The 13,228-nt window shown below is 45.3% G+C and overlaps 1 protein-coding gene across 2 annotated transcripts in view; it reads right to left on the bottom strand.

The window, feature by feature from the left end:
* Nucleotides 1-215: 215 nt before the first annotated feature.
* LOC116820643 (carbonic anhydrase 3-like) overlaps nucleotides 216-13,228 on the bottom strand; it is a 30,736-nt gene continuing 17,723 nt past the window's right edge. For both annotated transcript variants that reach the window (XM_032773275.2, XM_075061976.1), the window contains 2 exons: nucleotides 12,054-12,209; nucleotides 216-1,356 (listed from right to left, as the gene is read on the bottom strand). In XM_032773275.2, coding sequence (XP_032629166.1) covers nucleotides 1,237-1,356; nucleotides 12,054-12,209 — 276 coding nt within the window. In that variant the 3' untranslated portion in view covers nucleotides 216-1,236. The remainder of the gene's footprint in view (nucleotides 1,357-12,053; nucleotides 12,210-13,228) is intronic.

The raw sequence follows: 13,228 nt of genomic DNA, 5'->3' as shown, positions 1-13,228 counted from the left end.
CAAACAGCCAGGGTTAGGTACTACAGTCTTATCCATCCCTAATTTATACAGAAATGTATTAGGAGGACATTGACTAGTATTTTTGTCTGTTGCTTTTTCCTGTCACTCAAAATTAGAAATAAAACCCCAAACACCACTTTTTACAAAAGAGTTTTTATTAGAATTGATTCTCCTAAAGCAGAAATGCTATTATTTCAAGTGCAGTCATACAATACTCTTTTATTGCTCTTGCTACCACAAGTCCAACAGAGATACTTGCACACAAATCTCATTGACATCAGGATCAACTGCATAGGTTTATGAGGGCAGAATTTGGTCTTCAGACATGTAAGGACAATGGTACAGTAGAAAAAATGGCGACTAAATAACTCTTAGGATGCTAAAGGGTTTTTGACAGAATCTATTCACTTTCATCCACTGATAAGACCTACAATTGCAAGAAATTAAAGAAAATCCTGGGATTTCTTGAAATTTATTTCATTTCAGTTGCTTTAACATTAAAATTAATGTTGACTTTCTAACAAGAATAAGTCAGTTGTCACAATAATTGAAGTAGGAACTCTTCCCCCCACCCACAATTTAATACCCTTAATTTGATTTGACACCTTGATTTCAGTTTTCAAAATAAAATTTTACAATATTAACTTTTCAGTTCATTAAAATCTTAACTTGCTTAATTATCATTGGAAATTTAATGAGTCTTTGTACTCTCCATATTTCTATATGAATACAAAGGAAAAAACACTGCCCTCCATTACACCTGGTATTCTCTATTGGATTGTGTTAGTACAATTGACAGCAGATTTTGACACATGTTGTCCATTTTAAATTCAAATGACTCATTGTTTCTGTTAATCGGAAACCTTTTCAGTCTGGAAAAAGGTAAGCACTGAAGACCATACGGTTAATGGAGAAATGCCTTTTTTAGCCATTAGTAACTATGCCATTTTTCTTCCTTAGAAATAGCCATATAAATGCTACTGTTAAAGCTAACACAGTTATTATTGAGATCCAAACACAGATTCCATATTTTCATGTTAAGATTAGAATTTGCCTCAAGTAATTTTGGACATCTGAAAATTAGAGTTGGGGACCCATCACATTTCATTATGTGGAGTTTTGGACTGTGAAATTGAGATCTGCATCCAGATAAAGAACAGTAGGGGGCACAAAGCTAACTAAGCTTTGGGATGTAGGCATTGCCTCATGCAAAGATGCCCAATTTCAGCATAGATTTTATTGGAACGAGGCTCTCACCATCCTGAAATGCCGAGGCTGAGGAGGGCGCCAGTTATCCATCATGGGGCGAGCAGGTTCTGTGTCAGCATTGATGGAAAGGCTACGGAGCTTTGCCATCTGCAAAGAAGCAAAATAACAATGTCAATATGGAATTTACTTGGGGCAAATCCAGGTTCTAATGTCTAGACCAACTACTGTGGCTGAGTGAAGCACTGGCCTACTAATGACCTGTCTCCACAAACCCTCAGACTAAGGAGCTTGGTTATGTGCAAGTGGTAGCAGCCCTTGCCTGCCCCTTGCACGGCGGAACTTCAATAAAATTTATTTGGTGTGACATTACTTTCCATGATCAAGGAGGCAAGGGAAAGAGTATATAGGGTCACATGAGCCATGATGACACCTGGTCTTCAGAATAGTTACTTTATATCTTCAAAGGGCAATGAAAAGTGCATCAACTGTATTATGAATCTGAAACACAATAACAAATCCATCATGAACTAGAAGGCTCGCTGTATATTGCATTCACAGTTTCATAGAGCTTAAGGCCAGAAGGGAACATTAGATCATCTTGTCTGACCTCCTGTATATACAGGCCATTACTTTTTATCCAGATCCCACTATAAAAGCCTAAAGACTCTAGGTAGACTAAAGCATTTCAGTCTTCTAGAGACTAAACTATGTGCCATCAGCAGATAACAGGAGAGATCAAGATGTCACCAATGCTGGTACAATGGCAGGGAGTTGATTAGGTGAGATAAGCACAGATGATCCCATCAGGAAAATCATATTCCATGCTGCAAAAGAAGGCAAACTCTGCCCCACATTCTCCAAAGTCCCTGCCAATCTGATCTCGGGGGGAAATTCTTTCCCAGCCACAAATGTGGTGTTCAGTATGAGTCTGGGCATGTGAGCTAGGCACACCAGCCAGACATCTAGAAAAAGTACTCCCTGTACCATCTCAGAGCACTGGTCCACCATGTTTACAGCTTCAATAAGATGAATAATTTCTGCTCCATACGCCTCACAACATAAGAGGAGAGGAAGGCCAGGTCTACACTACGAGATTAAATCGATTTTAGATACGCAATTTCAGCTACGAGAATAGCGTAGCTGAAATCGAATATCTAAAATCGATTTACTCACCCGTCTTCACTGCGCGGGATCGATCCCGCGCGGCTCACCGTGTTGAATCTGGAAGTCCGGTCGTCTAGCTGGAGTTCCGGAATCGATCTAAGCACGCTCTGGGATTGAGATATCGCGTCCAGACCAGACGCGATATTTCGATCCCTGAGCAATCGATTTTAACGCGCCGATCCAGCGCGTAGTCTAGACGTGGCCGAAGTAAGAGTGGTTTAGCAAGGGTTTGTTGCTAGAACTTCTAGTGAAGGAATGTAAAAACCGGTTACCTACCTTTCCTAACTGTTGTTCTTTGAGATGTGTTGCTTATGTTCATTCAAAGTAGGTGTGTGTGTGCCACATGAACAGTCGGAAGATTTTTCCCCCTAGCAGTACCCAAAGGATCAGCTGTGGAGCCCCCTGGAATTGCATCTTCATGGCGGTGTATATAGGTCCCTGCTGACCTGCTGCCTCTTCAGTTCCTTCTTGCTGGATACTCTGACAGAGGGGAAGGCAGGTGGGTCTTGGAATGGACATGAGAAACACGTCTCAAAGAACAACAGATACAAAAGCTGGGTAACCGTTTTTAATTCTTCGAGTGATTGCTCATGTCGATTCCAAGTAGGTGACTCCCAAGCAGTCCCTTGGGAGGAGGGGTAGGAGTTCACAGAGTCGCAGACTGCAGGACCACTCTGCCAAACACAGCATCTTCTCTAGCCTGCTGTGTAATGGCGTAGTGCGAAGTAAAGATGTGAGTAGATGACCACTTCGCCGTCCTGCAGATGTCCTGAATAGGGACCTGTGCCAGGAATGCAGATGAAGCTTGCGCTCTTGTGGAGTATGCTGTTAGCACTGGGGCTGGTATTTTTGCTAGGTCACAGCACACCTTGATAAAGGCCATGATCCATGAAGAGATCCTTTGAGAAACTGGAAGATCTTTCATTCACTCAGCAATGGGGACGAAGGGTGTGTCGACTTTCTAAATGGCTTTGTTTACTCAATGTAAAAAGCTAACACCCGTCTGACATCCAGGGAATGGAGTATGCATTCTCTACCATTAGCATGTGGCTTAGGGCAGAACACTGGAAGAAAGATGTCCTGATTTGTGTGAAATTGTGAAACTACCTTCAGGAGGAATGCTGGGTGCAGCGGCAACTGCACCTTATCCTTATAAAACACAGTGTAAGGGGGCTCGGACTTTGGGGCCTTGAGCTCAGACACCCTTGTGGCCAATGTTACAGCCACTAGAAATGCCACCTTCCAAGAAAGGTAAAGTAGAGAGCATGTTTCTAGGGGCTCAAAAGGAGAGGCCCATCAGCCTTGAGAGCACCAGGTTAAGATCCCATGGAGGAATAGGCTGCCGTACCTGAGGGTACAGCCTGTCTAGCCCCTTGAGGAAGTGGCCAACGATGGAATTAGCAAACACTGACTGCCCAGCTGAGCTGAGATGGAAAGCTGAAATAGCGGATGGGTGCACCTTGATTGATGACACTGCCAGACCTTGCTGTTGCAGGTGACGTCGACAGTCTAGGATGAAGAGAACCAATGACTGTAAAGGAGGAGTGGCCTTCTGTAGAGACCAAATAGAGAATCTCTTCCACCTACCAGATAAGTGGCATGAGTGGAGGGTTTCCTACTGCCAAGAAGGATCTCCCTAACTGGGTCTGAGCACGTGAGCTCTCATAAGTTCAGCCACGGAGTTTCCATGCTGTGAGGTTGGGATGCTGAAGGCGGCCATGGTCCTGTGTGATCAAGTCTGAAATCATGGGCAGGGCTATAGGTGTGTCCGCCAATAGATCTAGCAGTGTGGTGAACCATTGCTGACTGGGCCATATTGGTACTATGAGGATCAAGGATGATTTCTTCAGTTGGACCTTGAGGAGGACCTTGTGTACAAGCGGAAAAGGTGGGAATGCGTACAGAAGGCTCCCCTTCCATGAGAGGAGCCCGTCTCTGAGCGAGCCCGGACTGTGATTCAGAAAGGAGAAGAATTGCTGACACTTCCTGTTGCTTTGTGTCGCAAACAGGACTATCTGGGGAGATCCCCATCTTTGGAAGATGTTGATCATCATGTCTGGGAGGAGAGACCACTCGTGGCCATGAAAAGACCTGCTGAGGTGATTGGCCAGTTCGTTTTGTGAGCTTGGAAGTTACGATGCCTCCAAGTGTATCAAATGGTTGATGCAGAAGTCCCACAGCCTGAGGGCTTCTTCCACCACCCTGTCTGTTTATACAGAACATCACTATGGTATTGTCTGTCAATACCGATACATATCTCCCTGTAGATGGGTTTGAAATATCTGGCAAGTGCAGGGCTGCCCAGAGCGGGGGGACAAGTGGGGCAGTTTGCCCCAGGCCCCAGAGGGGCCTCCACAAGAGTTTTTCGGGGCCCCTGGAGTGAGATCCTTCACTCACTTTGTGGGCTCCAGAAAACTCTCGCAGGGCCCGGGCCCCCGGAGCTTCTTCCACTCCAGGTCTTCGGCGGTGGGGGGTCTTTCTGCCCCGGGGCGGAAGGTTTGAACTGGTGCTCCGTCTTCGGACGTATCTTCAAAAAGTTCGGTTTTGAGGCTGAGCGCTATTTTGCTGCCCTCTGGCCCTGGCCCAAGGAGGACTGAGATGAGTGCCTCCTGTTACTCCTGCCCCACTTCCTATTACAGTCCTGTCTAGGAGGAGCAGAGTAGAAGTGCCAGGTGGGCTGAGGTTTGAACGGCTTCCTTTGGGAGGTCGGCATGTGAATCCCCAGGGATGTAAGGGTTACTTGAAAGTCTTTAAGGCTATGGAGTCTAGAATCTGTCTGCTCTGAAAAGAGTCCCAAAGAGTCAAAGGGTAGGTCCTGGATAGTACTCAGGACCCCATGCGGGAGCCCCAAGATCTGAAGCCATGAGCTGCATCTCACGGCTATGGCAGTAGTCATCATGCAAGTGGCCAAATCGGCCGAGTCAAAGGCAGCCTGTAGGGAGGTTCTGCAACTACCTTGCCCTCCTCCAGGACTGCCCCAAACTCGGAGTGGGAGTCCTCTGGAAGCAATTCCTGGAACTTGGACAAGGTGTTCCAGGAATTGAAGCAATAATGGCTGAGAACCGCCTGCTGGTTTGATATGTGAAGCTGGAGCCCCCATGGTGGAGAACACCTTCTGACCAAAGAGATTCAGCTTTTCTGCTTCCTTGGACTTGGGAGTGAGCCCTGGCTATGCCTGCCATTCCTTGTGGTTGGCTGCCTCCACCACCAAAGCGCCTAGTTGTGAATGGGTATATAGGTGTTCATACCCTTTAGACAGCACAAAGTATTTGCATTCCACCCCTTTAGCTGTGTGTGTGTGTGTGGGGAAATAGAGGTGGGTGTGTGCCACCCTTTAGACAGCACAAAGTATTTGCATTCCATCCCTTTAGCCGTGGGGGGTGGAATAGAGGTGGGTGTGTGCCACAACACCTTACTGGTGTTCTAGATGTCTTAACGAGGGGCAGAGCCACCCTCGAAGGCCCTTCAGGAGCCAGAACGTTCACCCTAGTATTGGTCTCCTCTGAGACCTCCTCTGCCTGCACGTTCAGGTTCTGGGCCATCCTCCTGAGCCGGTTCTGATGTGCCCTTGTGTCTATGACAGGCAGTGTGGTGAAGGTACCTGCCACAACCTCATCTGGGGCAGATGAGGATGATGCCCTTGGGGACAACGTGTTTTCTTGACCCTTCAGCTTACGAGAATCCCCCTGCATGGTGACCCCTTGAGCAGTACTGAGGAGAGTGCTGGTTCCCGGTACCACACCAGTCTCGGTACTAGTGGTGGTGCCAGGCCCTGCACTGGTGTCAGTGCCAAACTGGGCAGCTGTTTCTTGTCCATGCGGAGGCTCCTGTGACACCGAGGTGGCAGAGGGAGGGATCTGCACCTCTGAAGCCATGGACAGGGATCTGAAAGCCCAGGTCCTGGACTTGGTGGTAGGCCCATGGTGTCCAAAAGAGCCACTGGGCCAGTCCCTGCCACTGTGGAGGCCAGGACATCATGAGCAACAGCTGCCCTTTGTCATGCCTTGAGCGGTGCTGGGAGCAGTAGAGGCATAGGAGTCCACCTCTGACTCCGAAGAGTAGTCTGATCCCAGTGACCAGGGCAGAGCGGACTGAGATGGTGCTGAGGAATGGTGCCGTGGTAACGGTGATCGGCACTTTATTATCATAGGCTTGCCCCTGAAGACAACAGTGCCTCTTTGTAGAGCCGGTGCTGGTGTGTGAGCCAATGCTGGAGCAGGGGACTGCGCTGTCATCACAATCAGGTCCCTGGCTGCTTCAAATGTATCCAGTGTGGATGGGAGGTCTATGTTGTCCTCCTGCACTGGGGAGTCCACGAGGACTGGACTCAATGGACCTCCTAGCAAGGCTGGAGTTGCCGGTGCTGGTATAGGAGGGGGCCAAGGCTGGGTGTCCCGATGTGGGATGCACTCCCCTGGTGCCTGCTCACCCCACTGGTGCCTGCTCACTCAGTGGGGGAATGACCTGTCTGCGCTCTTTTTCTTGTGCAGCACCAGCAAATGGAAGGTGCCTGCTGCTTGCATTAGGAGTGGTCTTCGGCACTGGGGAACGGTGGTGCCGAGAGTCCTCAGCTGAGTCTTTTCTTGGCACCAAAGCCTCCCACACCAAGGCTGGCATGCTGTGTAGCGAAGCGTCGGGCTTCGGGTCGGACGCTGCCTGAGTCAGCTGGGAGTGAAGGGCTGACTCATCAGGAGGAGTTTTAGCCAAAAGTCCTGTTCCTTTTTTGTTCTGGGCTTGAAGCTGCTTCAGATTTTACACTTTTCCGATTGGTGTGCCTCTCCATGGCACTTCAGGCAGGAGTCTTGTGGGTCTCCCTTAGGCACAGGCTTCAGGCAGGACCCGCTAGGGAGAAAACTTTCTGATGATTGTGCACATGGCACACACAGATCTACTTGAAATCGACATGAGCAATCACTTGAAGAGTTCTACTTTAGAGAACAGAGGCATGTGTTTTCCATTCCATGAGAAATCTGGCCAGTTAAGTATAAAAGGAAAATACACAATGAGTAATTGCACCAAAATGAAAAGCTCAGTTTCAAATCAGACTTGAGAATTCTGACCTTTGATCCCAGTGCTTTAACCAGAACATTGTCAGAGTGACTGGGCTATAAACTGGAGCTGCCACAGGGGCAGGGTTTGAAGAAATTCTTCCACAAAGGCCACAGAGCTACATTGGCTGCAGTAACCCTCATGGCCAGCATGCTACCCTCAGAGGATTAGAATAGCCAGGGGACCCATTGCCAAGATACTACAGTGGCACTACATAAATATTTACAGTAGATAGCCGAACAAAGACATACAGTAAATAGATCCACATAGTCAGAGATCCACTGGTTCCACTCCTGTTTTCTCCAGCTCAGTCTTGCCTCCAGGCTCAATGTGATGGGGTGCAGGGAGCACTGGTTTGCAGAGTTCTGTGACATGCAAGCGGTGTGGACCACCTATGCAGGGGCCCCAAATCCTCTCCCCTGCCTTTCAGCACAAGAACTACACCATTTGGTCCCAGCAACAGAGTCCCCAGAGGTTGCGGGGAGATGTCAGGATTTAGTCCTTTGTGAGAAGCCCTTAGGGCTGGATTTTCCAACAAATCCTTTGCTTCAGTAGTGAGCTGAGGCACAAGACTGTACTCTGCTGTGGAACAGTAGGAAGATTCACTACTAGCGTCAACAGTATTAAGATAGCACGATGCTGCCTCCTGCAATGCTTTAGATGGATTAGAAGCTGGGACTTCAGTTTGTTTCTTTTGTGGTGAAAAAATTAAAAATCCAGGGTTAACTTCTCTTTGTGTGATGCCACAGGTAACATTTTCCAGGTACTTCTCAAGACTTGATAATGTTCTTTCCTGTTTTTGCACTCAGTGATTCCTAATTCCATGCAACCCACTCCTGCTGGACCCATACTCTCACACTGGGGTGCACCTATGGGGGCTACTATATAAATTTGCTGAAAAGTGCCAGGCATGCCAAGGGTGTTATAGAAATAATACAGTAATAGTATGTGGACTGGGTAACGATACACATCTCTACCTGTTTGCATGGCTTAACGCATATGGAATGAGCACACCTTTCAGGTGCTTATACTGCTCCCTGGAAAATTTGCCCTCAGTATCTCAGCCATACAGGAACACCATCTTGGTCTCTGTGGCAAAGGGACTAGCACTTAAAAGAATTATTGCCAGCAAGTCTGCAATGTTAGTAGGCTTCTAAGATTAGAGATCTTTAAGGGCCTGAGCCTGTGAACCTTCTCAGGTGCAGATTACTTAAACCTAGTCTACATTTAAAATGTAGGTAGACATAGCTACAGTGCTCAGGGGTGCTGACTTAATGCCAGGAGTCGAAGCAATGCATTGACCTAGCTACTGCTGCCTGGGGAGGTGGAGTTCCTACAGTAATGGGAAAACCCTTCCCATCACTTTCGGCTGCATTTCCACTTTGGGGTTATTGCAGGCATCAGTACTGGGCCATAGTTATGCTGCCACAGTGTAGACTGAGCCTTAGACTGCAACTCTCTGGGGCAGGAACTGTTGTTTTGTTGTGTGCTTATACAGTGCCAAGAACAGTGGGGCCCTGGTCCTTGGCTGTGGCTCTTTGGCACTATTGCAATACAAATAACGTCACTAATAATAATTCTGTCTGTAAAGCAGAATGACAAAGCACCATCTACAAGTACTAATTATCCACTTTCTAGAAATGATCAATGTCTTCTGATGAGCAGATCAAGGTGCTTCCCTGCAGATTACACACAGGTCCTGATGGCTGCTTGGAGAACAATTAATTTAGAAAGAAGAGCATTGTCTGAATATAGCAGTGATCAGAAACACATCAGATGAAGTTAGGTGAATGATTCAGCACTAGCTGTTGCTTTCTAAAAGAATTTCACACTAAGATCAACCCAATAAAGTAGGGGAGGAGAGGAAGTTGACATTTTTATCGTTGATGCAACACAGAGCTGTTCACTAATAGCTACACCTACACTGAAGTTTCATATAAACCGTACATGATCCCCTGTGATGTAAACAGCTGAGTCGGTAATGAGACACTAAGCAGACATGTTGTTGAGTCAGGAAAGCTGACCAGAGCCAATTTGCATTTTGCATGTAAGAAGAAGCTTCCAAATATCTAATACCTTTGTATTTTGGTACAAACAAAGAAAAATAAGGAAGTGACCTCTAGACCAGCTCTATATTTGAATGAGCTATGTAAAACACAGTCATGCAGGAGTTTGTGTTAGCTTTCATCTTTAGGACTAAGGTTCAAGTCAGACTTGAGTTCCAGTGATTTCACTGTATTCCACTTGTTCAATTTTTATAAACTAAGCAGCCACAAATGTATCAGGACATAATAATTTGGAACTAAAGAGCTGTGTGATACACTGATGCCAGCCAGGATCCATATGAAGTGTGAGAGATGCCTGCATTGGCTTATATCTACTGTAGTCATAAAACACCTTGAGATCCTAGAATAAGAAAATATGTCTACATGTATCTAGTATGTACATGTGTAACATATCACTCACTCACTATCTGACTCAAAGAATTTTCATGTTCCCACTGAGTCTTGAAATTTGGGACTCGTTCATTATGGAATGCTGAGCACAGGAACAATCCTAGATTAGAAAACTGACCTTTACATCTGTGATCACCAAAGGGGTCATTGGCCATTTTTATCCCATTTCAATCATTTATTTCTGCTATGAGACTGTCATGTTTAACATGAGGCCTTCAGATTGGAGAAATGGAGGCTCCTGGAAGTTGTTACTTTTGTTTATTCAGATTTTGCCATGAACATTTCCATAAATGTGTTTAAAAGGATTACAAAATTTACATTAATTTCTTTGTTACATGCTGCCATTTTGAATGTGGGACAAGTTATTTTATGGGTACCATTTTGAAAAAAATATTATTTCACCTGTTAAAATGTGCTCTTATGCATTTTAGGAAGGAATCTTGGAATATTAAATAAAAAGACTATATTGAAAGAACATTGTGGCTGCAAAATGAATCCCTCAGAAATTTGGAAATGCCAAAACTGAGGATGCAGTTTTTAATTAGATGAGCACATGTAATGTGTAATGAATGAGATAGTTGACTATTTATTATTAGCCTCAGTCACTGCATTTCATGACAAAAGTGTATTGTTTCAGTCTCTTTTTATTCAGAAATGTCTGGATTGGTTTTGCTCAAACTTTCAAAAGACAAAAAAGAAAACAAAACAAAAAATCAACTTGAACAGACACCAGACCTGGGACATTTTTTGTCTGAAAAATGAAAGTTTCCGAAAGTTATAAAAAACTGAAAAACCTCTTTGGAACTGAAATGGTTTAAGCAAACATAACTATAGCTTTTGCTACATGCAGCAAATGTTCTGCTGATTTATCATTCCACATAAGTATCTAGACTAGTGGCTAAAACTTTGATTTGCTTGGTGTTTGGGCAGTGCAGGCTTCGGTTTTGCAAGGCTCTATGGCAAATAACATGTGTGAGCCACATCCAGTGCCATCATCTCCTACACTCTGGATGTGGCTCACACATGTTATTTGCCAAAGAGCCTTGCAAAACCGAAGCCTGGGAAGGGAAGAGTAGACAAAGAGGAAAGCAGAGGGAAAGCTACTACTCCTCTTTGGCTGATGTGTGAGAAAGACTGTTCCTGTTTCAATCTACAATAGCTCTGATTACAATCAGTCCCCTCCACATTGGTAGCCACAAAACCCACACAAACACTCTCTGATCACCTCCTGCTTCCCTGTGACCCCTCATATTCTCCCCCAGTGTGAAGCTCTGTGGCCTTTGACCTGACCCTTCCCAGCAACATGGTCTAGGAAGTTAAGAGTTGAAACCAACAATTTTCCAAACGTGGAGAGATGGACAAGGAACCGGGGTGGGTAGATAGGCTCATAGGGTCTGTCTACACTGCAGCTCAGAGTGTGCTCCCAGCCTGGATAGGAAGACTCGCAGCTGTGTGGCACTGGCGGAGGCTTGAGCTAGCCACCCGAGCTTAGACCCACCCTAACCCCTGGGTCCAAGCCTGAGGCTCCTCCAGTGCCGCAGCATCTGCACAGCTATTGTTAGCACGCTACTGTGAGCCCCGTTAGCACAAGTCTGTCTATTGGAGCTGGGAGACTCGCTCCCCACTGTAATGTAGACATGCCCATAGAAGTCTGGAGTCCTGTGCAGCAACTTTAGGGGTCCCAATGGTGCGTCTACTGAAGCCAATTGAGGAGGTTACTAAAAGAAGGGCCCAATCCTGAAGTTCAGTTTTTACTCTATTATAACTCAGTCTTTACTCATACAATTTCCCATTGACTCCAACAGAGGTTTTTAGCTGATCACCATATTTGGGGTCGGGAAGGAATTTTCCTCCAGGGCAGATTGGCAGAGGCTCTGGAGGTATTTTGCCTTCCCCTGCAGCGTGGGGCATGGGTCACTTGCTGGTGGATTCTCTGCTTGAGGTCTTCAAACCACAATTTGAAGACTTCAATAACTCGGATATAGGTTAGGGGTTGTTATAGAAGTGGATGGGTAGGGTTCTGTGGCCTGCTTTGTGCAGGAGGTCAGACTAGATGATCATATTGGTCCCTTCTGACCTATGAGTCTATGAGTAAGGCGGGGATATGGCACATAAATAAATAAGCCGAAACTGTGAGGGAACCATGACAAAGGTTAATGTCCAGCTGAAGTTTACCTGGTCTGGGCTGACAATAATAGGTTCCCTCAAAAGAATCCAGGTAACACACTCATCACAAGGAGGTTCAGTGAAGGAGCCATGGTAGGTCCAATAGTCCCAAGATTTAGGAAAAAGAATTGATGGATCAAAGTTTGAAAAAGGAGCCTCTTTTCCCTTAAATAAATAAAACAGAAATATCTTTAATAACACTAATGGAGACACCAAGTTTGCTTAAAAAGAGAGTTAAGTTTTCACGGAAGAATTAATGAAATATCTACTATTATGTAAGAGGTTGACCTCCTCCTTTCCAAGATTTGCCCTGCAACTTACTTTTCTAGAAATGATCACTAGTCCAAGGCTGAGATTTCCCAAAGAAATAAAATAAGATGCCCTTTATCAAAGTACCCACTGATGTAACTAAGTATTGTAATTTCTCAGAAACTCTTGTCACCATAATGTACTGTTACCTAACAATTGAGACTGTGCATGAAATATTTATGTGCAGAATATATTTTCACTAATCCATCCTATAATTACATAAATATGTAGCCTTGTTCAGATTTATACTTTGCCAAGAAAAAAAAAGTATAACAAATAAAATTCAAGATGCTGTGCATTTATTTTAATTCCTTAGCTCATGCTCTTACCTTTCTCTGCTTTTCTTGAACTGTTTCTTCTTCAGTTTTGGATTTCTGTGATATATATGCATCGTGACTGGATTCTACTATCCAAAACTGAACATCTAGGTTTCCATTGTTACTAAAACATGGTGTAAAATCTGACAGGCAGTCTCAGTTGCCATGTAATGTGGCTGGTATCACTGACAGTGTTTGATCTCTTCATGTATTCGGAACCTTTGGTTACAGTGGTGAGGCTGTTCCAAATATAGATGGTGGCATGAAAAAGGCAATGAGATGCTTATGGGAGAAAGCGAAATGGAGGGTCTGACATTACAGGGAGAGCAAAGCGGACAAGGACAGAGTAATAAATGATTCACGGTTGGTTAAGTAGGGAGAGGTGGAGTTATTTAGGGACTGAAGATAAGGCAAAGAAGTTTAAAGCTGAGGTGATGGAGAGTGGGGAGCCGGTGGAGAGATTCAGGACTCGACCCTGCAAATCAATGGCACTACTTATGTGCTTAAAGTTAACCACAGGCTTAAATGATTTGCTGGATCAGGTACACAATACTCAGC

This window comes from Chelonoidis abingdonii, chromosome 2, assembly GCF_003597395.2.
Source record: "Chelonoidis abingdonii isolate Lonesome George chromosome 2, CheloAbing_2.0, whole genome shotgun sequence".
NCBI lineage: Eukaryota > Metazoa > Chordata > Testudines > Testudinidae > Chelonoidis > Chelonoidis abingdonii.
The sequence above is the reverse complement of the archived record's forward strand: the minus strand, read 5'-3'. Positions and strand labels throughout refer to the sequence as shown.